The following is a 26586-nucleotide window of genomic DNA, read 5'->3' as shown; positions in this document are numbered from 1 at the left end:
CTTGAAAGAGTACCCTCTATGTATTGAAATCCCATAATAACTGGCAGCTTTTCCAAAATTCAAAGAAACATTCTCGTGTACCTGAAAGGCTCCACACACTACACACCTTTCTCTCTTTCTTTCTCCTTCTCAAAAGCAGAGTTAAGCTTTGCAGCATGCTCTGAACAAATTATCTGAGTTATTTCAGATTAAAAATAGAATGAACTTCAAAGTCTACCTCTCAAAACACAATAAAACAAGAAAAAAATAACCTCACCACCTTGTCAGAAGTTATCACCCTGGTTACATCAGAATTCCTATTAACATGGAAATTCTAATAGTGTTTTAAATCTACCCAATCATACACATAGTTCAGCTATATGAAAAGGTAATCTATATGGGGGGTGTCCCTTGTTTCAGGGCAGCTACATTTCATAGGTTTTAAAGATAGTTAGGAATATAAATAAATGAAAAGTAATATATCTAAGAATAAAAAATTTTAAAACCCTCTTTCATTATCATTAGTATCTCCTGTTACTTGGCCGATTGCTTCTGTTTGTTGGATGATTTGCTTTGTCTAGCAGCTTATGTGTCCCAGCACTCCGAAAAAGCCTCCTCCCCTTTTAGCAGTCCAGAAATTGAAGATTAATGGGAAAGAATATTTTGTTGTGACCTCTTGGATTAGAATGTCAATCCACATTCTCGAGTTTCCACATAATAAAGACTTTTATTTATATAAAAGCAATAAGATGCAGAACAACTTTACAACTCCTACAAAAGTGAAGTATAAGCAAAAACATCAATTATGACTTGTACTCATAACTTTACAAAAGCATTCATCAGTCACACTGACTGCATAACTGCAGTTATAACAATCTCTTGCAAATATATGAAGCCTACTACATATTGCAATATTTTACTTTGCCATCAGCATAAATCCGTGACTCATTACCTTTTTCTAAAGGTATCTTCTAAACACTAGCCTACAGATATCAACAGAAAACACAGATGTGTTAAAAATATTATCAACAAATTTTAAAATTATTAGAAAGATACATCATTTACTGTGTTATTCCATGGCTCCTACTGCTGCAACTATATTGCTGTTTAAAAATGGAAAAGTTTTTAAACCTTAATTCAAACATTTGATTTATCTTATTGGATTGTGCTGTGTTGGTTGCATTTGTAGAATCCAAACTACTGAGCCATCTGCACCACAACCGCTTTCCAAGCTTTATCTTTGTCAAAATCCTTTAAGGTATTATTGGAAACCTAGAAGTAAAAAAAATTCAGAAAAATGCAAACATGAAAAAAAGTTTTGATCAAAAACTGAACTTCAAGCAAATAAAAATATCTGAGAGAAGCTAGGAGAATGCAAACATGAATAGTTATAGCCAGAGCAATTAAAACATTCTATACATTTGTAAATTGTATAGTTTTGTGTATTACAGAGTTTATCTTTAGGATATAAAAAATAACAGTGTAAATTGTATAATATTTGAAACATTTGGGTCTAAGAAACTTGGCCAAATTCCTGTTTTAAACGTGTTACTTAAGACATTTTTTCAATATTTTTTTGCTAAAATATGACTGAAAGCTTTTGCACCTAACCCTTTAACCCCAAAGCCAGAAGCAGTCCCTGTGGTGCAACTGAAGCAAGATTTACCTACATACATGCCGGCAAAGTAAGGCCTTGCTTAAGAACACAGACTTCTGAGAAGCCAAAGGGATTTGCAACTTCACCTATAACATTATTCATGTGTTTAAACACTATAAGGTAAGCAAAAAAGTGTTGCTTTTGCAGAGATAGTGTTCCTTTTACCATTCAATTCATGCCTAATTTCTCAGTGACTCAAAAACCAGGAATACTTTTGTAAATAATCCCCAGCAGAGATCTGTTTAGCCACGCCATGACCCATGCTCCAAAATGTGATTTGCAGCTTATGGTTCATCTTTTATACAGAACCTAAGTCTCAGGACACAGATCCAGAAAATAAGCAATCTACACCAAATATTCTCAGCAGTCTCAGGGGCCTAATTCCAAAGCTTCCACTTTCCATTAGCAGCTCTTTACTGACTTGACTAAGTTTCTGCTCCCAGTGCTTTCTATCCAGTGCTGGCTGGACTGAACCCAGCACTCTCCTTCTAGTGCAGTAAGCATGAGTTACTCTCTCAGAGTCTTTAAGGATACAGGGTCTAGCTCTGTACAGCAGAGGAAAGCCAAAGAGGTACAGTTCTGTGCCCTACATCATGCCCAGTTATCATCTAACCAGGAAACTATTATCTCTTGATTACAAAATTAAGTTTCATGGAACAGCTTTTAATTGTGTTCTGAATTAAGACCACAAAACATTACTAAAAAAAGTGTTTTAAAATAGATATTTTCAAATTTTCTACTCGATATAAATACAAACCTCTGCTCTGTATTCCTGTTTTTTAACCTGTGATGGTGTCCATGCTGAATCTTGTAGTTTCATTTTTGTCTTGTAATTCACACACTGTATTACAGTTCCAATAGTAAGGCATGCCTGAATTAGGAGCATCAACATCAGAAGCAACAGGAGTACATCATAAGATTGCTGAAAATAGACATATGTTGTTAACTACTTGAATAGAATATTTTATGATGTTCCCATCTCTATACTTTTAAGATTCCTATCTAGACTTCTTAAATCAAATTATAATTTATGGTTTATTTCAGCATAAAGTTTAAAATAAAATTTTAGTGCCTGAGTTTGCTGAAAGTAGAAGAGATTGGTAACTTTTAAGAAAATGTTAATTTGCCAAATTATCTTTTCCTCTGGAAACAGGACAGAATTGAGGAAACTATAAACTAAAATATTGTCTTACTGCTAGTTCTGAACTAAGCAATGTCACAGCTATGCTTGGGCCTGGCCTTGTGCCTCACTGGCTCTGACCTTGCCCTGCTGACCTGAGTTCCTGGATGACCTTGGATCTGTCTCAATACTGTGGACTTACCTGGCAATCGCTGAACCATTGATTGAACCTGGCTACTATGGCTGGTAGTAGCCATTGCTTTACTATTTTTGGGGGTGCTGTAGGACTGCCCTGCTTGCCAATGAAGTTACCATTCTTTTTCTGCCTTGCTGTTACCTCGTGCTCCATTGGTAAACATTCTAAGAAGCAGAAAAAAGTACTCTTCAAGGAAACCTAGAATCTTCTGGTTAAATACTAGAAATTATAAAAGCTTCAAAGAGTCTAGCACTCTGTATATTGTTTTTACTGTGTCTTTAGAATAATATCCTGTCTTTTTAAAACTACAATTCCAGGGTGCCAATAGATGTAACATACTTCCAATTATATCATAAGTTAAACAGTAGTTTTTAAATAATTTCTATAATGTTTCATTCAATCTTTATAATGCAATACCTTGTCTCCATATATTCCCTAATTTACTAGTACCTTGGTACTGCAACATATAGAGGTTCATTTTTCAATTGCATAAAAACACATACTTTAACGGCAGGTGGGTAACTTTTAAAGATGTCAACAACTTGCATGATACTGAAGGATAAGTATGCAGAAGCAGTGAACAACAAAGGAGAGGTAACACTGCTAATGGCAATCAGGACCTCAACCTAAAAAACAAGATAATAAACGTTAAATAATAATCTAAAAAATTAACTCCGGTTTGTGAGCTATATCTCCTTGAAGCAAGCATAACAGAAGTGTGTAAAACTATGTAGGATTACAAATGAAAGATAAACACTAAGCCATCCACATTTCATGGAAATACAGAAGCAAGCTTCAAATAACCTAAGTTTCCTAGCCAAAACACTGTTGGCTTGTAATTAATTTTTCATTCAATACAGATGATGACATTTTTTTAATTTTTCAAGTGCCTTCCATATCCACATAGAGAAAGCAATAGCCACCCTGGAGAACTAGTGTAGAAGCCACCATTTATTCTCCAATTTATATGAAGTAAGGTAGAATCAACAACAGATATTGCAAACTTGCAGCCTAAAAAAATCTTACACAAATAAATTTAAGTGCCCTGAGGAAAATTTATTGCAATACAACAGCAGTTGAGTTTCATTCAAATACCACCCCTACAGTATTATATTCTGACTTCAATATGGCTCATTACTCACTTAAATATAGTCACATGACTATTATTTAGAACAGACACTTTAAGGAGCCTTAACTACACATCTAGGACATTCAAGGATTAAATGCACTCTACTGAATATCATTAGTTTTTGTTGCTAATCATGAAGATGAAGAATTTGTTTAAAATAGGATCTAGGTCCAGCACAGCCTGCACACCTAATTTTCTTCTTTCAGAAGCCACAAGTGATAATGAGAGAAAAAGGGAACCTCATTGCAGGAGCCTGAGAACAGTCCTTGGCATACCATATGAGGCATGTAATTTTTCTATAATATCTTTTCCCAAGGAATCCCTTCAAAAAATCAAAAAAAACAAAACAGAAAAAAAACCAAACCCAAAAGCCAAGCCAAACCAAACCAACTCTTCAAATTCTTTTCTGGAACGGATGAAATTAAGCCTCCAAAGAACCTACCAGAGTTCTTTTAATGGATACTAGCTAACACTTCTGCTACATATTTCTGTCACATTTTGTAGAAGCAGCTAAAAATAAGTGAGCAGACTTGATTAGTGCCCACTATCAGGCAGACTTTTTCAGCATTAATCCACCCTAATGATAAAATCCAAGAATTTTACACACTTACCAGACATTTACTTGGATATTCAGCAGCTACATGACTTGCAATAGCACTTGGAAAGCACTAAACAAAAGAGTGTAAAAAAGTATTTATTGAGTTGAAAATTACAAAAATTACAATTGAATTACAGTAATTCCCACTATTCACAGCCTTTTTTGTGAATTCTGAATGCTGAAAAGCTTGTTTATGAACTTTTTCCACTTAATGCAAAGGGATTTTACAGACATACATAAACTAATGGTCACTGTTTTCTTTCTCTATCAGTTCCTTTGTGGCAAGCAGGGTGGCACATCTTGTCTGAATCTACTGTTCCTTGGTACAGGACTGTTATTAGGGATAAGGGTTACCAAGCACACTCTCAGACTTTTAAAACAGTTAAAACTGAGAGGTTAAATAAGATGTTCTAAGGGTTCTACCATGCTAAAACTAACTCAGTTTTTTCTTTTGCAGCCTGAAATATTCCAAAACCTACAAATTTTTTTTGACAAAACACCTCACTTCTAATGCTGTTGTTTTAATACTCATTTCCATTTTACTGGATTGAGAACTGAGAATGTATCACAACACTTTACTGAAGTATTGCATACCAAAACAGATATAAAATATTGCATAAATATATTAAGAATATTGAAGTGCTAATTCATTTGCTAAGCAGCAATTCCCAAACAGTAATAGAGCCAAATAAATACTCCAGTAGGGAGGAGAAAAGTGAAAAAAAAACCCCACTGAATAAAAGCCATTGTTTTTAAAGAGTAGCTTCCATTTGCACTACTTACAGCAACTAAGATCCAAAAGAATGTCACTGAGAGGTATGGACCTGAGACTAGAACATCCATATTCAAAGCAATTATTCCACCAAACACTGATGAAATTCCAATAATCACCTCAATTACCTAAAACAAATAAGAGCACATAAATTATTTAAAATGTATTTGAATGCAAAATTTCCTATTTGCATATAGAAAGGACCTCACTGGAAAGAATAAAATGCATTTATGCTAGTATCTAGTCATGAAGTCTATGTTTTCAAAATCTAAAATATGGCAAAATGCAAGCTAGCTTAAGCAAGATCGGCTTCATTATAAATATTTATGCTTTCATTTATTATCTCCCCTGAATAATAGTTCCGTTTACACCATTTATCCTTAAATCATTAAGTAGTCTCCTTCCCATAATAAAGAGCAGTTATGATTTATCTTGCAATCTTCTAAAAGGAAATATTTTACTATATATCTCTCATTTTTGTCTTCATTCTTTCAGTTCTTAACTACGCTGATCTCTTCCTGGCTTTAAAGAACCTTCACACTTAGAAAGAAGAAGTAATAAATTGATTCAATGAAGCAATGGTTTTCTTACTGAGTATGACTTCAGAATTCGAGCAGGAAAGCTGACATTGCTCAAAACAATGGCACTGTCATATGCAGTATTCTAGAGGGGAATAAAAAAATCATGATAAAAAATATACAAAGTGATACATTTCTTTCTAGTATCTTGTACAACCTGTTACAGATCCTAACAGTGATATGCAACATCTGGTTGGCCCAGAAGAGGCGGCAGTGACACATCATGGTGTTCTCCAGTGTCAGACCACATCAATTCCATTAAAACCAAATTCATTAGTCCCAGATTAGCTGTTCCACAGCCACCATTCAATAATGAAATATTGTCATCATTTCTCCCTTTTTCACCTTCAAAGAATATACTTTCTATCCAAGCCCTCAGATTTTACAGATCTGGATCAGCAAGAGCCAAAGTAGGACAGGGCTCTACACAACTTTATCAATCAGTATTTCCAATGGCATAACATGTTTGCTTCATTCTTACCTAAAAGTACTCTTGCAGAAAAATAAGGGTGGGGTTTGGGAAAGCACTTGTGAATAAAGCAAATTTTATCAATAGCCCCAAATCCTGAAGCCAAGATTTGTTGTCCAGATACCACCAAACTGGCATACAAGACAAATACTTGCTCTACATCAGGCTTCGAAAAAGTATTGCTTGCATACATATAAGTTATCAAGTTTCATTTTACAAAACAGAAATAAAACATTTGCTATGCCCATTCATAAGATATTCAGAGAACTCCGTACTGTATAATTTTCAACACAGGTAATTTTGCAGAGGGGTCATTGTACTTTTAAAAGACAGAAAAAGAAAGATGTTTAGTTTAGTAATATCTTATTTATAGTTAAAATATAGTTTTAGCATGCAAAGTTATATATTGGAGTTGACAAAGTTGTATACTGGAGTTGACAATAAATTGTCGACATATGCAATACAGGAAAATGGAGTATTTTTTAACATGTACAACCCTTAAGGGTACCTACTTTCTTTCTTGTACAGCAGTCTTCAGTAGACCTAGCTGAAATGATCACAGTAGTTGCCATGAAGATTTCCAGCAGAATAAGTAGAATCAAGTTGAAATTTATCTGTCAGTAAAATCCCAGATATAAATGAGTTATGTCTTCCATATTAAAAAGAAAGGAAGGGGCTGAGTCTAGCATGATTAGGCAGGTTGTCTAGTTTCTGTCAGATTTAGACACATCTACTGATTACATACTTTGTTAACTATTTTCTTTCAAACTTCAAGAACATAATACTCAAAATGCCTACCCTAAGAAAGAAACATTTACTTAATTTATGGAAATATTCTGCCTGAAGATTTTATCACTATCTTCTGGTAGAGGAGCTTTTGATAAGGGAGTGTTTGCTGGATACATTTGCTTTTTGCAGGCCCCTCCATGTGAAACCAGAACACTGTAGCAACTAATGGAAGATTCTCAGGGGAAGGAGGGCCACAGGTCGCAACTCCTAGGTTGCAATTCCAAATGATGTACTACCATATAGGATGCTGAATGAAAACACAAATCAAAGAACTGCACCAAGGATCCCAGTTCTGGTGATAAAGCTGGTAAAGCATTCACAGACACTCTTCATGGTTTGATGACTCTCACAGACTACACTGTGGTGCAAAAACATGGATGCTGCCATTGCTCATATTCAAGAGACAAGTAAGTGAATGCAATACTTAACGTTGCACTTTTGCTCATTATTCTCATGAAAAGAGGTAGATACCTACACTACATGGACTGAATCATTTCCAGAGGCACACAAGTGAGGCAAAGTGGATCTCCCTTTCTTGTCTTCCAAAGCACCATGTTGTTCCATTGGCAGCCCAAGAAAACATCTGGTAGTCAGTCAGACCACTGGGGCAATGTACCTCAAGTCTAGGAAGACCTGACACTATTCCAAACCTATACAACTACAGCAAACCATTGTTCAACAACTTATATTGTTTTCTCATGTCAGACCTACTCTGTTGATGATGAAATCTCAGTCTTTCTCTGACACGTATCTTGCAGCATGTGTTTTTTGAAAAAAGTAGTAAGTGGCAGATTTAGAAGGCTTTTTTGGACACTGAAATTCACTTTTGCTTAGGAAATGATAATTGTAACTATGTGCTTTGCTGTACCAAACAGACTGTACAGTTGTACTAACTTCACAAACAGCAGTAAATGTCATTGTGGTAAACTTCTAGAAAATGTGCTACAATGAAGAATACAGAAATCGTTAGGCAAAATAAGAGGTTTCAAATGTGTGGTCTGCTGAACAATTTAATCCAGATTATAAATTCCCATGATTTAGACATGTTTTGACACAGAGCTAATACTGATGTGGGCTGGCAAGGCCACATGTCATACTTGGCAGTGCAGTGCCAAGTAGATCCACAAGTTTGAGTTGAGAAGCCCTGTAACTAAACTGATGGACTATCTCACTAAGTCCTAGGTATAAGAAGTAAATAACAAAAATTGAAAAATTAATAGTAAATAAATTAGATTCTTGTGAATATTATTTCAGGGAACTAACATTGGGTAAAGAGAAATGTAAAGTTACTGTATGAGCTCTCCTCACAGACCAAGCAGGAACACTGGGATATTGGCAGCAAAGTAATGACCTGTGATCTCAAGCCACTTAATGTCCTCCCCACCTTGTTTTTTAACAAAGATAAATGAATCACAATTAGCACTTGTTTTAGTAACTTACATTTATAGCTGATGGATTGAGGACAAGTTTGCATCCAAACCAAATTAAACATGTTGTTGTAACAGCAAATGTAGAGACAAATAGAATCTGAAAATTTGGTATCTGAAAAACAGTTTCAAAATGGGTTTCTCTCTCATTTTAAACATGGGGGCAATATGAATGCACATACACACAGACATGGATGGATGGATGGATGGATGGATGGACTGACAGACAGACAGACAGACAGACAGAGATAGATAGATAGATAGATAGATAGATAGATAGATAGATAGATAGATAGAGAGGGAGAGAGGGGGACAGAGATAAAATTGACACTCAAGTTTCATACTTACCACATTAATTTTACTCCTTGCTATAGCAAAGCTCACAACTGCTGAAGGAATACACTGGGAAAATTAAAAGAGAAGACTAGTGGGATCTTCTGCACAATGAATTTTATATATACATCTATAGATGTATTTTGTATGTCTGAATTCATATTTCAGTACACTCAGACAAACAGAAGATCAGAAACTCTGAAGAAAATGTGTCACTTGACTATGGTCATTAATCAGTCAGTGTCTGAGGATTACAAGTTTAAATATGCTTCCCACATCCCTCAGTTTTTACTAACTACCCAGCATAGCATGATGACTAAAAGAAGGAAAGTCTTTCATGAGGTATTTCATGTCTTTGTTAGTTTAAATTAACTCTAGAAGGCCTAAGATCCTTAAGCAGGAGAAAACAGTGCTACTCCCAAACTGGATCTGCATTCTTTAAACAGACATCATCCTGGTTGTGTATGCTAAAATTTTCCCAATCTCAAAACAGTTCTGAAGAACCTTGTGAAAATCTGCTGAGTCAAGATACACTTAGAGAATTGTGCCTGGGATGTCCAATCTGTTCACTGGGAACTGTTTTCATACTTGAGGGCAAAGATAAATGGAAGAGTCATGCACAAATGAAAAGTCTCATAAAGTAATTCCTCTATCCCTTAGCTGTTCCCCACAACAGACATGGCTCCATTACAGATCCAACTCTATTTTACACAAATGCCTACTAAAATTATAATAAAAATGTTCTTATGTTAAATAATGAATCATGCAATAAATGCCACTTTTCTAATTCTCTTCCCACACATCTGAACACTGATGGCTTAACAATAGAACACTATAAAGAGATTAATACTGATATGTAAAATTCTTGGCAGCACTTCCTTAACACCTAAATTACCTTTACTGAATATAATTAAAACATCCTTTTATGTCCGGGATACACAGGAATCTCTAGAACACTCAGGACTATGTTTAGGCAACTGAATCCAGCTACTAGTCCAGATGGTGAAAGTCTAGAGAGCAATTCAGGCTACATGAGACACTCAGTGGCCAGCTGGCTACAAACCTCTCTAGGCTCTTCTAACTGCACCAACACCATCATTTGCAGTAGGAACTCTAATACCTTCCTCACATACAAGCACCAAACATACACACCTTCAAACCCAGTGTCATGACCTTCTGCATCGAAAGATCTACCAGGTCTTTTGAAACTTTTAAATAAGAAGTTCAAAGAGTCAAGATCAAGAGCAGAGAAAGAGACATCTCAGTAACCAACACTAATGTTGCAGAGAATAAGGTATCTGTGAGGATACTGATTTCAAAGACTCCTCCAACTTTAACACCTTTAGTGGAAGCCCAAGTGATAACTCATTCACAGAGCAAGTCCTGGGACTTGTTTGTTTCAAGTAAAGCATTAGTCTTGGACCTGACTTAAAAACAGATATATAAGTCAAGTTGAGAAAATAACAATGACATAATGCTGCCATAAAGTACACAAGTACAAGAGACTTATCTTATGAATCTTACTTATGAAAAGCACAAATTAAGCACATATAATACATTAAAAATATATACATGCACCCATAAAAAGATAGTAAAAACACATTGAGCTCTGGAAAATGTCAGCCATCTTTAATGCATACTTTACTAGTAAAATAATAATATTTAAGGGAGCTTTAGTCTGCTTCAGTACTTGGATATTATGGCAAAATAAACTGAAAAATTAGTACTTTGAGATACAATCCGAAATACAGTTTGATAATATATAGCCAGGACACTTCCCAAATACATAGAAATGAAAATTTTCTTAAAATCAAGCACAGAAAAACTGTTCAGCAGATTAACACTGCACACCAGTGGTGAGGTGATTAACAAAAATCGTAACATAAACCCAGATGTCTTTATGACAACTGTTATTCCTTTAACCATGCAACAAAAATCCATTTAATAAACCGTTAAATAGAATTAAATCTTCCAAGAAAAAAATTAGCAGTAGAAAGACAGACAGACTAGAAGACATAAACCCACAAAAATTATTTACTATTGCATTTGCTGTCAAACAGCCACAGCAAATAATTAAGAATGCTTACTGAACCTGCTGCACAACGTAAATAATCCATTTCAGATGGAAAAATATTTCCCAGATATAGTGAAAATCCAGAAGTAATAAGGAGGCAAGTCTGAAAAGCAACAAATAAAATAAATTTATATGAATAAAACTGTTCTTTTAAAAAACAACTAATCAGACATAAATCAGTAATCAGTCACTTTCAAACTGAGTTACTTTTAAAAATACTGTTTTTCTGTGAATAAATTTGAAGAAAAATATCAAAATATGCTGACTCGTGAAGATGTTTTGCTGGTTACCAAGACCTAATAATGAACAATGTTCATGTTTAAATCAAGCATTTTGTCCTGACCTGGCAAATAACTCAATAAAATACTCAAAAGGTAACTGCAGTGTTTCGTGGTAGAAATGCTTTAGAAACCTCAGCTATGTCTCTACTTTGCATTCTCTGCTTGACTCCAACAACATTCATTATGCATATGGGCAGCTGGGAAATTGCCAACTAGAACACAGCAGCAAAAATAGTATTGGGATACATTAATGAAGTTTCTTCCAGTATATTCCTGCATCCTTCCAAACTCTCTTCCTTTTTTCATTCAGCAGCACATCCAAAAATGTTCAACTGCTCCTCGTCACTTAATAAGTCTTCTGTTTATTTCATAACTATCACGGTTATGCACTCTGCAATAAGCAATTAGTGTCTTCTACTAACATTATTTTGTTTTTCCTTGTCATTCCTCTGAGTAGGCATTTCTTTGAAGGGGCAGGGGAAGGTAAGAGACAGAATGGCTCTTGTTTTATTGGGCATTCTTTTCATGTTAGAAAATTACTGTGGGTCTTTAAAAAGTCCTTGTCAAAAAAAGACAGAAAATAAGGCTAGCATATGTGCATGCATAAACACACACACACACACACACACACACACAGAATTTTGGCAGGCTGGAAGAACAGTCTATGGGACCACAAGTTGAAATTGTGTTTCAAGCTCATCAAATGGTTTCTGCACAAAACCAGCCCATCAACCACTCTGATGTCATTCTACAGTTTGCAACTGCTGCCTGAAGTAGACTGTTCTGTTCACTATGACTTATGTTGCTCAGCATACAGACTCTCTTTTCTGGACAGTCTTTCAGAAGGGTTGATAGAGACTAAACACTTGGAATAAAAATCTAATTGGAATTTAATCTAAGAGTTTATTAATAAATCTGCATTTTAATTTTTCCATTAAATTCATTCTTCTTGACATTATGACTTCAGTAAATGATCATTAAACACTATTATGTCCAAGAATCTACAACAACTCAGTAAATTACAGACAGTTGTCCCTTTGGACAATTAAGTTTGAGAAAATTTAATGCCAGCACTTCTTTTGCTCTCTTTTCATGTGACAGTACATCTGAAAGGAAATCCAAGCCTTGCAGTTTGTCAGAAAGGAAAAAATGCTCAGCTGTTTCCACAAAAATAAGGCAATACTTCTACTCACTGTGCAAAAACAAGCAATTACCATATTAAGTGAGACAATCGTAGTTCTTAATAGAAATTACGCTTCAAAGCACACAAGCTGACAGAGAAAGAAACCATCAAATTCTAATTTCTATAATGAAGTTTAATTAACTTGGCTCAGAACATGGAGAAGCATATGATGTACATGCAAGATGAGTATCCTGTGATTCTAGCAGTGACACAAAAATTCAAAACACTGTGCTGTTCATGTAAGAAGCACAAGTATATAATTATTATGTGGCTATTGAACCCTGGTAAATGAATGTGGCAATCAAGTACCACATATATTTTTAATGCCAAAATATTATCATGGCAGCCACAGTGCATTTAATAGTTAGAAATATTTTTAAAAGAACGCATATGGTCCACATACTTTATATACTCTACCAAAAGGCACTTATTATACATACACATGGGCTCATATTTATCACTACCACACTCATTCTCTTCTTATATGATTAATATCAATGATAAGAATAAGCCTTCATATACCACCTCTGATTAGTAAAAATACAGTCAAAGAATACCAGTAATCAATGAATTGTTACATTCCAAAGTTGCTAAATATGTTTCCGTTTATACAAAGATTTATTTTCAGTACCATCAGTGATGAAATTCTTAGTCTTCAAATGATGTCAAACAGAACAACTGATTTCTGGGCACTAAGGCCTCACCTCCTCACCTGTAGTTTTAAATTTGCTATCATTTAAAGTACTTACTCCCATCAGCAAAGAAAATATCCATGTTTTGTAACTAAAGCAAGGATGCAGCCTCTTTGACAGCTGAAGGTCACTGGATTTGATATCTGGTATATAATTTCCATTCTCTTGTTTTCCCCGCTCCAAAGTTGGCATCCTGTCATAGCTAAATTCTTCTCTGTAACCTTCTTCCCTGGTCATAACACTTCACGAGAGCAATTAAATAATAATAATGCGAATTACAAAGAAAGAGAAAAAATATAATTTAGATCCTTCATATACTCAGATCAATAGTCAACTAGGTTTTTTTGTGTATTCAAGACAAAATAAATAAAAGCAATATCAGGGACTAGACATTTCAAAATACATAAGCTTTCTAACAACTTACTTGCACACCTTATCTAAATTACATCCTACAGCCACAGTTCATAATAGTACAGTATAAGTACCAACAAATTGAAAGTTTGTGTATCTTTGATACCTCAGTCAATTTTTATTTCAAGATCTAAGAACCAGTTTTAGAGGTGTTAGTGCATACCTCAATAATCAAAGCTTTTTTCTTTTTCAACTCTAGGACAGTAAAGATAATCAAACAGGTTTCAATATAAATTCCATTTTATTTCAACACTTTTTATCAGCTATCTAAAATGACAGACTTCCCTATGATTTCCATGAACATACATACTCACAATAACTCAGCTACAGCAAACTCTTTCTAATTTACCCAGTATCAACCATTTCTCTTGTGCACTTCATCCTTTTTTGTTCACCTCACTGCTTGCCAATCTGTTAAAATACCATGAGGAGTATCTTATATTAGAATTAAGTTACTGCAGATTTTTCAACAGTTAAAAACCTTCGTGCTTACCTTCCACTGAAAAGTTAACTGTCAGTTTAAAACAGCCCTGTGAACACAGCTGCCTGTACACTTTGTGATATTCTCACCGTTCAGTGAGTCATGCCGGCTTTGAAAAGTTCTCCCTTACACTTTGGCTTTCAACAACATCTATTCAGATATGGAACAAAAGCACAGCAAGAACTTCAGTTAAGCCAGGGAACAGGAAAATGCCTCCTGAATTTTAATTAACAGAACACACTAGAAAATGACTGTACTACATCTCATAGGGCTGCTTCCAAATCAGACCAACAAATTAAAAGTTTCATGTCTCTTTTTTATTTGAGCACTACCCCTTACTTAGCATCTTAAATAAAAGCTTCCTCACAGTTTACCACTTTTAGCTATCATAATAGCCAGTGACCGCAATATCTAACAAATGAGTTCTTGTTTCAAAAGAGCAAAATGTACTTACAATGCAATGTTCTCCTAGAAAAAACTACAGATAAAAGTTCAAGTATTACAGTATAAGATGGGAAGCTCAAAAGTTAGAGGTTAGAAATCTATCAAGATCATTATTTTCACTGTAGAACACATCTTCATCTTTTTCCACTAACCCCGGTCTTCTGGAGTGCCCAGATAAACTCCACATTTCAATCATGCCGTCATTCGTACTTACAGAAGACCCAGATGACTAAACAACATATTTTAAATCTAGCAGGCAGCAGTGACATGCAATGGCCAGCGTACATTGGATCCAGTCCTCTTGCTTATTAAGCAATGAAAAGGGGGAAAAAAAAGGACATTTTTATCTTGAAGATGTTGGCACCTTGACAGCTACAGCAATGACAGGGTCTTTTGTCTAAACTTTAAACACTCTTGTAACCAAGACACAATTAAATCTTCAGTATTCTGAAGGGCATCACCTCCAAAGTATGCTAGAAAAACTTTTGAACAGCACAACTTCTCAGTTTGTAGAGACTGTAGATTTTCCTTTTTTTGTAATGTCAGCCAATACTGAAATAATATTAAAATGTTAGTTGTTTTAATAGATTTAAACAGGGGAATTAATACACTATACACAGCAATAGACACATCTGTAAACTGTGCTAGAAAAGAGGGGCATAAAAGATTGTACAATCAAGCAGAACTGTCTAAAGTAATTAAGCCCTACTGTTCCTCTGCTCATGGTAGAAACACTGCACAACTATTTCCATTATCTGTAACTTTCCAAAGAATGAGGTTAAATGGAAAATGGGTATTGCTTACCTGACAGCTTTTTCAGTGAATACGAGGTACTAATTGACACAAATTACTATAGACACAAAACACAATCATATTTTAACCCTTTTGATCAGTTCAGGGAAAAGGTTTGTGGGAGTTTTTTGTTTTGTTTGGGGTTTTTTTACACAAAATAGGTGAGATATTCAGGTATTTACTTAATCTAATCTCTTTGAACAAAGAGAATTTATAAAGTCCTGTACCACTGACCAGAGCAAGGTTCAAAGCCTGGAACAATTTGTTCACAATTCCAAGTGTTTCAGCCAGTATTGCACCTGAAAGTTCCCTCTCTCTCAAGCATGGTATTACAGTGTTTTCTCAGCTTATAGTGAAATTCCTCCTACCCCCTTTCTTTCCTGTGCACTTCTCAGTATTTCCCATTTCCATTTTGCACATAGGTTCATTGCATAATTACTGTATCCTCAGCACCTGGCATCAGCATCAACAAAAAACACCTAAACTTCAATGTTAAGTTTCTATTCTAAAAATCTTCTGGGGCCCTTATTCTAGGTTCCCTTCATCTCATGTACCTGATTCCAGAAACAGTCTCTTTTTCTGTGCAAGACCTGGTAACCAGAACCCAAGTCATTGACTAAGACCTTGTAATGCTATATAAGGTACAAATATGCTGTACAAAGAGATGCCTCCTAATTCTAAAGAATGCATAGGAATTTTACACAAGGACTCCAGCAAGCATAAAAATTCCAACAGAACATGAAAACCTTCTGAACAGGATTTACAGATTAAGTGTTTTAATTCTAAATTAGGCCAAAAAAAATTCAAGGGATGACAATTAAATCAAATCATGAGCAGCTATGAATAACCACATACTTCCACCACAAGATTAACCACTGAACAAATTCAGCTGCCTGAAGCAGCTATAGTAGATACTTGGTCATTTGCCACAGGCTGTGTGCAATGCAAGCATCCCCCACAGTAACCACAAAAGATAAAAAGCAGATCATCAATTATAACTCAAGTGCCAAGGGACAGTGTGACAAACAGGTACATAAACTTGTCCTACTTCTCCTATCAAAGACTAAGGAGAAAGCATTGTCCTGGGCCAGGTTCCCTAGTTCCGAACAAAGGTTCACACACATGTTCCAAAATCTAAATGAAAACCACACCTGAAGCTCTGGTGAAGTTTACATTTAGCATCCTGACCAATTCTTTCATTTTCTGATGAGTTAATAGCGGCAATACACTTGTGTTTTTTCACACAGTATTTAACTACATTACTTTAGCTCATTACCTGTATTCCTTGTTCAGTATTTTCACCTCTTTAAAAAAACAGCTTCTTGATGTAGTTATTTCTCTGAAGCATTCCTCAGTCCATGTTTCCTAGCTCATGTCTTGGGGTATGTACTGAACCAAGATCAAAATGCAGATCAAACAGCTTCAAATTGATTTCTTGCTCTCCTAGAGTAATATTTGCTCCCACAATGTAGCACCAACTTCTTTGGATTTAGTCCTTCATGTAAACCATCATCTCCAGAAACACAATCTCTTCATCCACCACATTTTTGCCAGCTACACTCCCCCGCTGGTACTCCCACTGGGAACTCAGTGGAAGAAAACAGTAGTTAAAATTCTTTAAATCAATCTATCCAAAAGAGGCTAACACTGTCTCAGTACTTTTCTATAAACAGCACTGACTACAGACACTCAGGTGTTTCTCCTTCCAATGGCATTATATCGTTCAGAATGAGACACTGGAACCTGTGTGCAGTTACTGGCAACCTGAATTTATTCTGCTCTAGGACATGCACAGAACTCTGTGTTAAATCATCTGAAACGCATTCCTAGCCCTTCTTTGCCTAAATAACACTGTGTGCACCATACAACTAGACATTAAAACTGAAGTTTCTGAAGACAACTGCTGCTTTAGTTGCATTACTTAAACAGTATATTTTGTGATATCAACAAAAAACTACACACTGCACAACCCCCTGAAAATACCACCTATAACAGCTTTATATGGCAGTTCCTATCCAAACTACTGGGATGCTGAGCTCATCAACTCAAAAAACTGTGCTTTGTGAAACAGATTTTGTTAAACAAAATGCAAATGTACCTTATACAAGATACCTGAACTGCACTCTGTGAAGAGAACTGGTAAAAATAGATAGTAAGCAAGTCAATAAAATTGTATTTCCTCAGGCACTACAGCAGCTCCTTCATTCATAATATTAAGTCAAAACCACCATTTTTCCTGTTAGGCCAGTTTATCATGTTCTAGAGTTTATCCTATCACTTTGAAACTGCCTGCTACTGAGAGCATCACAATCCATTAATATGCCATTTGCACGCGCATACTCTTCCAACCCATTTCGTTCTACCACACTGGAGGGACTCTGTGCCTGGTTTATTCCCAGGGCCAAGGAGATCTCTCAGCCAAGGGGACGTGACAGCCTGTCCGTGGGTTCTGTCTGGTCCGGGCATCTCATCACAGAAACGCTGTCATACACTACGACCACAATACATTCGGACAGCACCAAGAGCAAGCAACAGGCTGCACGCACTAGCCTCGTGCGACATCACCTTTACCGTGCCCTCAAGCGTCGCCAACTGAGCCTCTGCAGAGGGCGGCCCCTCGCCCCCCGGCGCTCGCTGGGGGCCGCGCTGATGGCTGTACTGAGGGCCGCAGTGGGGGCTGTATTGAGGGCCGAGCTGAGAGCCGCAGTGCGGGCTGTACTGAGGCCGCACTGAGGGCCGAGCTGGGGGCTGGGCCGAGCTGGGGGCTCTCCCCGGCGCCGGGTCAGCCCCTGCGCGGACCCGGGAGCGCCCCCGTGACCCGGAGCGAGCAGCGCCATTGGCCGCGGCAGCGCGGGCTCGAGGCGCCCCCGGAGCAGATTTTGCGCCTCGGCTTCGCGTGTTCTGCGGGTTGTGCCGCATCTCTAAGGTCGTCCTGGGGGCTCTGGTTCTTCGCGAAGGCGCTCCGGGATGCTCTCTCTCCTTTCTAAGGCGCTTTCCTACTTCTGGAGACGCGCAGATGACGAAGATGAGAGATGGGCGACCTCTGGTAGGAATTCCGGGCCGGTTCTGGGTTTGTGGTGCGGCTTCTGAGCCGTGAGGTGTGCTCGTGCCCCACGTGACTGGAGCTGAGTGCAGACCTGTTCACTTAAGAAAGGTTGTAAAGAGAAGGTTGAGATTATAAAACATCATTTTGACTACACGGCATGTGGAAGTTTTCCCATGAATACCTTTTTGCTGTTTCCTGGGTTGGACAGGTTACATTTGCTGCTGAGAGTATGGAGTGAGGTGTAGGAGTAGTTCCCTGGAAGCCAGGAGGGCCGGCCATGTCCTGGGGTGCATCAGGCCCAGCATCGTTGGCTGGGTGAGGGAGGGGATTGTCCCGCTCTGCTCTGCACTGGGGCAGCCTCACCTCAAGTCCTGGGGGCAGTTTCAGATGCCTCAAAATATGAACTACATCAAACCATGATAGTGAGTCTAGTGAAGGCTGAGAAAACGGTGAAAGGTCTCAGTGTGTGACTTACGAGGAGCAGCTAAGGTCACTCAGCTTGTTTAGCTCGGAGAAAAGAAAGCCGAAGTGAGACCTCATTGCAGACGATACCTTGGGGGGCGGGGTTCTGGTCTTATCTCCCTGAGGCCCAGTCACAGGGACACAAGGACGTGGAAGGAAGCTGCATCAGGGGAAGTTCAAACTGGACTGTGGGGAAAGGCTCCTCAATGGGAGGGTGGTCAGTCCCTGGAACAGGCTTCCAAGTCTCTCAGAGTTTAAGGGGCATCTGGATGAGACGCTGAATCATACTGTTTCGTTTTAGGTAGTCCTGTGAAGAGCAGGAAGTTAGGCCCCCGTCATCCTTACGGGTCTTTCAGTCTGAGATATTCTAGGATTTTTAATTTTTTTTTAATGGAGCTTAAAGCATGTTGGTTTTAAAATATAGTTTGTATTTAATTAGCTTTATTAATTGGTTGATACCATAAATTGCCATAAGACTTGAAGACTTAATTGTGAAAATAATTAGTTGGCACCTGTTGCTATTTCCAGTTGACCTTTTCATAGAATATATGTCCTTTTTAGTAGTATTCATATGTTTTTGCATGGTCCTATGAACAAGTGATTTGGGTCTATGTCAACATTACTCCTTTTGATGCAGATGATAAAGAATTGAAAAGGGTACAAGGAGTAGTGACAAGACTGTGCCATGATTATGGGATGATAGATGACATGATAGTCTTTACGAAGGATGTTGTCACAAAAAACATGCTGCTGGCTGTTGGACAAGAAGTTATTGCCACTGTGGAAGAGGATAAAACATCAGGTGGCCTGAAGGCTGTCAGGGTAAGAGGTGAAGATAAATGTTAGTCTGACTTTCTCCATAAGTACCTTGAGGCTTTATTTTGAAAGTTGCTATAGTTTTAGCCTGACAAATTCCACAGAATAGGAGAAATTGCAAGCCCTTCACCTAGAGGGGATAAGTTGGGTTTTGTTGATCATGTCATTGTTTCATTCCATCTCCTTTCAAATTATGTTTAATACTGATTCTCTGAATATAGGTGTAGATGTAGTGAATAAGAAGCTATTCGTTGAAATAACTGCATCAGAATTTTAGTCACAGCTAACTCCAGATCTGTATAACTTAGTTCTGAGTTTCAGTCAACTTTGTTATTGTTAGCTGAACGGATAAGAAGATCAAAGCAGTTTGATCTTGTGCAAAGTTTGTTCTTTTTCACAGAAATAATTTATGTTCTTGTCAATAAGAACAAGAATTTCAGAACTTCTTGTTGTAAAAATTAGTAACTTAATGTTAAAGACAGTTAAAAGATTGAGATCTTGCTACCTTTTTTGCCTAACACTTCATTTGCAAACCTATTTCAAGATTGATTATACCTTGTCATGAAATTTGAGAGGAATTTTTCTTAGCAGATCATGTTGGAACCAAATGTAGTTTCATTGATTAAATAAAACCAAAGAAACAGTTAACGGGAAGACAGTTTTATTATGTGACCCAAAATTAAACATAGAAGGATAATAATTAGGAGGTCTTGTTTCTCCAGTATTACCAGCTCTAGTGCTATCAAAAACCTAGTGTCTTATAAGGTAACCTTATATCTCTTACTTCCTTTTGTTTCTCCTTTTAAAATATAAATAACTTTATTGTGTAAAAACTAAGTATTGTTTGTCCAACAAGCAATATCAGCACTGTTTCATAACATATTACAGTCAGAAAATTGAGTTTAAATCTTACTTTTTCTTCCTTGTTTTTCTTCTGACTGACAGCTTTCATCATACTGTGGAAATACTGTCATTGGTCCAAAATACATAAACCTGGTAACTGAAAAACTACATATGGATCTACAAAGCAACTAGAATATTTTAGCACTTGTGGCATGTTTAGCTGTATATTCTAGATAATGGTATTTTCAAAAGTACTTTTTTCAAAAGCATGATGATTTTCCCTGTTCCTGTTTGTGAGCCATAATCCTGCAGGCATCTCGGAGTGTTGGCAGCGTAGTTTGTGGCTGGGTGAAAAGCTTTGAGACAAGGTCATGTCAAAAGCTGACTATACTCCATAGAAAGTCAAATTCCAAGAGCAGTTCTGATTCAGTAAGCAAGATGAAAAGCTAATTTCTTCAAAGTCTGTTCTAAGAACATAAATAAAAATAAAAACCTAAGCTGTTCTGTACTTTGTGATGTATTGCCTTACTTTCCATATTGTGGCACAAACTTGAAATTCTCTGAACATAAGAATGGACAACACTATTTGAATTGTACTTGTTTTCCATGGTGAAGAACTAAGTCCCTTTCCAAATCCCTAGTTAGAGGAGAAAATTTAGCTTCCTGACAAGCATCATTATTAACTACTGTACAAAATGCTGTTTGAATACCAGTACTATCTCCTTCCACATAACTGAGATATTACCACTTCGGTTTTTAAGTGTTCTAAAAGGTATTCCTCAAATTGCAGACAGGTGCACAAGTTCTGCAGCCTGGACACTGCCACCATGCAGTTAGGGGCAGAATCTGGATGGCACAGTTAGAACTTCAGTGGTGTCAATGTGTTTATGTTACTTGCTGTAAGAGAGAGTGTGGTCAGCCTTGAGTGGCTCTCTGCTCAGTTTACTGTTTCAGCTGCTGTTTGGAGGTGCTGGCCATGTGGTTTGGAAAGATCCTGGCTCAAAAGTCTGGATTTCAGTTTATTTGAGGTCAAGTCCTAATTAAACTCTGCATGGAATGATTATAGGTTCTGTAGCAGCCTTTAAAACCAGGCTGCTACCAGTGGTAGTAGGAAGGCGATTTTGATCTTCCTGTATGAGAAAGTCTTCAGTTTTATTGGTAGAGAAAAATTGACAAGTATCAAAAGAAAATGTACATTGAGAGTTTTAAGGTGTTTTCTTGTCTTAAAAATAGTTCTTTCAGTACAAATTTCTTTCAAGTGTGACTGCATGTGTAGTTTACATGAAATGTAAATTTACTAGTCTTCTGAGGGACAGTTTGCTTATTCATGTTCTATCCATATGAAGCCATAAAAATCACTTCAGAGAAAGTTTGATATTCTCAGATCTTCCTGGTGAATGGGAAGATACATCTGTCAGACTGGAACATAGTATAGATTTTTCTTTCATTTTTTTTACAGTGAGTTTTCATGTTGTCCAAGAAATATGTAATAATAATTATTTTAATACAATAAAACAGTATTGGCTAAAAAATAAATAGCTATATATAGTCAACTGTAGTGTTTGCAAACCTCTGAAGTGTAGATAGACATAGGCTATTTATTACTATCGTAAATGGTAAGCATTATGTTCAACAAAATAAATCGTATAAAATTTAGTATGTGACTAGATTGGATCAGACTTCAGTAAACTTACACGTGAAGCAGCTCTACGGGTTTTCTTACTCAAATTACTAAAAAGTTACAGGGTCAGTCTGAAATACATGTAGTTTATAAATATAAATACCATCTTGAAAACATGTTTTTTGCTTTCTGAAATAGTCCTTTTCTACCTCCAGTTGTGTACAGACATATTGCTGGATATGGTGTTCCTGTCAAATGAAGAAAAATCTTAAGTAGACCTAGAGCAAGGGATATGTGAGAAAGATTTGAAAAATCAGCATGTAATTATAGCAGTTATCAGCCCTGTAGCATACAGTACTCTTTAAAAGAGAAGTTACTGTTTATTACTTACTCTTTTTGTGTCCAAAAAGTAACAGCTACAGTAATTGTCTAGTAAGAAGCTTTGCCTCCACAAGCAATTGAAATTTTGTATATTTATTGTAGGAATATATATTTCATTCTAAGTGTCAGCTGTTTAAATGGGGTTATTTTTGTATTAATAGGTAGAAACCATCTGGAATACACAAGAAGACTCTGGTCCTACTTTTGATGCATCTGAACTAAATAAGAAAACATTAATTGGCAGTATTACCTCTCTCTCTGTGGATGGTGGCTATATTAATCAGAATACTTACTTTGCAATGCAAGATGTCTGGGAAGGTGTGTAGGGATTCTTGTTTCCTCTTAATATTTTTGTGTATACAATAGAAAAATATCTTCTGATAAACTTGGAGTTGTTGTCCCAAATAAGTTCTAGTAGAATATGTTGTGAAACATATTGAAGCAGCCAGACACAGATGAAGAAAGCTGGCTGTTCATTCTCACTGAGCATGACCTGCATTAAAGCAGAAGTGACATGTAAGCAGGTGTATTTTTCCACTAGCATATTTTGCTAGTGGAAAAATACACAAATACACTAGCAGGTGTATTTTGCACTAGCATAGTTAGCCATAACCTGCAAAGCAAAGGACTGCAAAGAGAACTTTGGACTCAGTGGGTCTGAATAATTCATTGTTCTGGCTTTTATTTAACTTACACTAGTTCTGTAAGGGAGTAGTGTAAATGTTATCAATAGCAATTAACCTCGAGAAATTATCTGTTTTGTATAGATTTCAAACCTTATGAAGGTGACTGGGTGCAAGCAAAATATTATATTAACTCGACAACATGGAAGAGTGAAGCAGTTGCTGTAAGGCCTTTGAGGTATAAACAAGTAAACAAGGTAAATGTTCTGCATATTGTTTTTGGCAAGAGGAATCCTGGCTGAAGGATTAGGTTTCTAATTGGTTTTGGTTACAAATGTTGGTAGATTTTCTATAACACATCTTTAATTAAAAGATAAAATGTACCAATTCATCCATTTAGAGCGTGCTTCTTAAATAATACGGCGTTTTGAAAATGCATACACATTTTGGGTTGAAACAGGAAGAGTAACTAGCTTGTCTATCATGAATTGCTGATTTGAATTCTTACTATTAGATGTAATGAGAATGTGTCATGACAGGGGAATTTATTATGGTTAATTTATTCAAGTGTTTCAGCTTAAAGTATGGTCCCTTTTTTTTGTTTTAATGAAAGTGTGCACTCTAGTAATGCATATGCTATACTAGGTTTATGGTTTCTTTGTCTTAACCCTATATATCAATTGTAAGAAAAAAGTTCTCTTTACTGCTAGTATGGAAATATAGATTAGATAAGTTGATGTGTCACAAGAAAGGTATCATGGTTAAGTCTAGTGTACCTATTGTAGTATGCACTTCAGTGGAACTTAATGCTTATTTGAAGTACTTGTGTTTCTTTATTCTAAATCTGAAGACAAGCACAGTGATTCTGGGTTAGAGCTCTGTGTTTACCTCCTGTGAATAACTGAAATTTCAGAATGCATTTTTATTAATGCTAGAAGTGCTGTTTTGTGGGGAAAAATAGGCAATGTTAGTATTAAACAGTATTAAAATTAAATAGTATTAAAAAGATAATATCAAGTAACAGTGAATACAAACTATTACAGGTTCGCATTTCCAGCGTCTGTGGAAGAACTGGGACAGTAGATGACAGTATATTTTTCACTTTGGATTCACTGAGACTTCCTGATGGTTACTTACCTCGTAGGCATGATCTAGTGAACACGATCGTGGTGGAGAGCAGTCAGTCCTGTTACATTTGGAGAGCTCTCTGCATGGTGCCAGTCATCCAGGATGGGTAATATTATTTTGTTCTCTTTATAGCAGTTAGAGACATGGTGTAGTTATGCAGCTTATATTTCATTGCATCTGTTAAGCAAGAAATACTGTGAATATTTCCCTCGTTGACTAGAAGGCATAATAGACCATTAGAAAAACCAGAGCATGTTATGATTTGGCCCTTGTTTGGGGTTTTTCTGTCCTTTCAGAAGGTGGGAACATGGGTGCTACTAGAGAAGCATAACTAGTAGCAGCTGGGCTCAGGGATATTGCTAGGCAGGGAAGGAGTTTTGCATGCCTATTAGAAAAATACCAAGGTCATTGTGCTCCTCTAGTAGGGACTTCACTGTTTCAAACCAAATCACAGCAAAACTCATGTAAAATTCATGTTTCTTTAATCCATTTTGCCTAAGTTACAGTCATGGTTCAGATTTCTGTCCTAAAAGGAAAAGTTTCATGTTCTAAATAATAGAGATTCCATAGGCTTGCAAATATTGAACTGGGAGGTTCTGCAGGGACTTCAGATGTTATATGCAGTATGAGGAGGAGCTGGACACACTGCAGAAGAGGTTGGAAAAGGTAGATGATGTTCAGTATGGAGAAGAGGCAAAACTTAAGGAAATAATCAACTACACAAAAGTAAAATGGGCAACTAGTCAATAACGAACCTCAACGAAATCTGGAATTTGACTTGTGAGTTTGTGTCTGTCCTGCGAAACACACAAATACCACCTGAATAAATAGATCTGTTAACTGTAAAATATCACTTTCCATGCTGAGGTCTTGACAGGATAACATAGTCTAACTCTGCAGGCCAAAATTAAATTGTCAATTGGAAGGTCCCAAGGGAGAGCATTCTGATATCTTTCAAACATCATATTTGGGAGATCTCTACAAAATTTAGCCAAGACCAGTATATACGTGTTTAAAAAATCTAAAAAGAAAGATATAAGGTGTTTTTTGCTAGAGATAACAGATATCATAAATTGTACCTAGATGAAACTTGAAGTGTTTTCATCATTTTGCAAAACAATACAAATTGTTCACATCTTTTTTTCAGTTGCACTTATGTATGATGATGGATTTTACACAGAAAATCATTACTAAAGCCAAATTATAAAAGTAGACCTTAGGGTTAATTTCTCAGGTTTAGTGTACATCCTATCATATCAAAAACTGCGCCTTAGGCAGCAGTGAGAGACATCTAGTGGGCTTGGCTAGACAATTGATGTATCTAATGAAAAGCAGCTGCACTCATTTTCTAGTTCAGTATGTCAGATAACTCAGGAGGGTGTGTATATATTAGTGATGATATTAAAATATTTCTAAATTATTTCCATGCCACTTTATCAAAATTAATAGTTTCTTAATTACAGAATAAAAACCATTTAAAAAATTGTTTCTACAAGTAAAAGACACCAAGGGTTTAGATTTGTGTTCAGTGTTTCAGACAGGAAAGAGTATGTGCCTGGTTTCATTGACATTTTTCATCAGTCCTGTGTGGTAAAAGTTTTCAAGGGGAGTTTTTGGTTTTCAGCTGTTTTGTCCTCAGCTTGCTGATTTCACATTGGAACAGTAAACAGACACAGGTGCATAGGTTGAAACACTTCCAATCTTCTAATCCAAAATTTATCTCTTAGCTGCAGTGCTAGACCTGACTCTTGCTAAGGAGCTGCTCTTTGTTGTGTCTTTGTTCAGCTCCCAAAGAGAGCCATAATGACTTCACTCACCATTTGATTCAGCTCTTCAGCAGGGATTAGTTAACCTCTCAATCATTTTAGTCTTGCATCCAAAGTTTTATGCTGGTTTATTGTGGTGCTGACAAAAGACTTGTTGCTGCTTAAATTAGTTAATCTAATTGTCTTGGAAGTATAAATGGCTGAGAAACAAACAATACACCTACTTCTTTCTAAATATTGTGACTGTGCCTTAGTTTAGTGTTTCTTAAACTTGTGCTGAATCAAGATATCAAAGATATTTGCTGAGCCTATTAGTGTTTAAAAACTGCTACATAAAATTATTTTGACAGACAATCTCGCTCTGATGAAGATAATGTGGATGAGCCTTATGAAGACATGATGAGAGACAAAGGAGAGTTGAAAGTATCAAGAATGACTGACTTTGGAACTCTGAAGCAGGGGGAATCTAAAAGAATGATCATTTGGATAGAGTAA

The 26586-nt window shown here is 36.5% G+C and overlaps 2 protein-coding genes across 2 annotated transcripts in view; one reads left to right on the top strand and one right to left on the bottom strand.

The window, feature by feature from the left end:
• Window positions 1-686: 686 nt before the first annotated feature.
• LOC131591895 (membrane protein MLC1-like) lies at window positions 687-13514 on the bottom strand. Its single transcript, XM_058863005.1, has 11 exons — window positions 13335-13514; window positions 11135-11224; window positions 9063-9116; window positions 8728-8829; window positions 7011-7112; window positions 6043-6114; window positions 5463-5579; window positions 4693-4749; window positions 3456-3578; window positions 2394-2558; window positions 687-1251 (listed from the first exon to the last, which is right to left on the bottom strand). Exons 1-11 carry the CDS (start codon window positions 13512-13514, stop codon window positions 1177-1179), a joined length of 1137 nt encoding a protein of 378 aa, XP_058718988.1. The 3' UTR covers window positions 687-1176.
• A 4907-nt stretch (window positions 13515-18421) lies between these two features.
• LOC131592101 (RNA helicase Mov10l1-like) overlaps window positions 18422-26586 on the top strand; it is a 30026-nt gene continuing 21861 nt past the window's right edge. Inside the window, exons 1-6 of the mRNA XM_058863377.1 lie at window positions 18422-18482; window positions 19551-19735; window positions 22736-22892; window positions 23342-23454; window positions 24241-24431; window positions 26442-26582. Coding sequence (XP_058719360.1) covers window positions 18422-18482; window positions 19551-19735; window positions 22736-22892; window positions 23342-23454; window positions 24241-24431; window positions 26442-26582 — 848 coding nt within the window. The remainder of the gene's footprint in view (window positions 18483-19550; window positions 19736-22735; window positions 22893-23341; window positions 23455-24240; window positions 24432-26441; window positions 26583-26586) is intronic.

The sequence above is a fragment of the Poecile atricapillus genome, chromosome W, assembly GCF_030490865.1.
Source record: "Poecile atricapillus isolate bPoeAtr1 chromosome W, bPoeAtr1.hap1, whole genome shotgun sequence".
Classification (NCBI taxonomy): domain Eukaryota; kingdom Metazoa; phylum Chordata; class Aves; order Passeriformes; family Paridae; genus Poecile; species Poecile atricapillus.
The sequence above is the reverse complement of the archived record's forward strand: the minus strand, read 5'-3'. Positions and strand labels throughout refer to the sequence as shown.

Coding starts and splice junctions, on each gene's coding strand:
- LOC131591895 (XM_058863005.1), bottom strand. CDS start 13,514: ATGACCAGGGAAGAAGGTTACAGAGAAGAATTTAGCTATGACAGGATG. Junction 6,115..7,010: donor ACTGCTGTACAAGAAAGAAA/GTAGGTACCCTT, acceptor ATTCCCCTCTAG/AATACTGCATATGACAGTGC. Junction 1,252..2,393: donor AACAGGAATACAGAGCAGAG/GTTTGTATTTAT, acceptor TTTTACTTCTAG/GTTTCCAATAATACCTTAAA.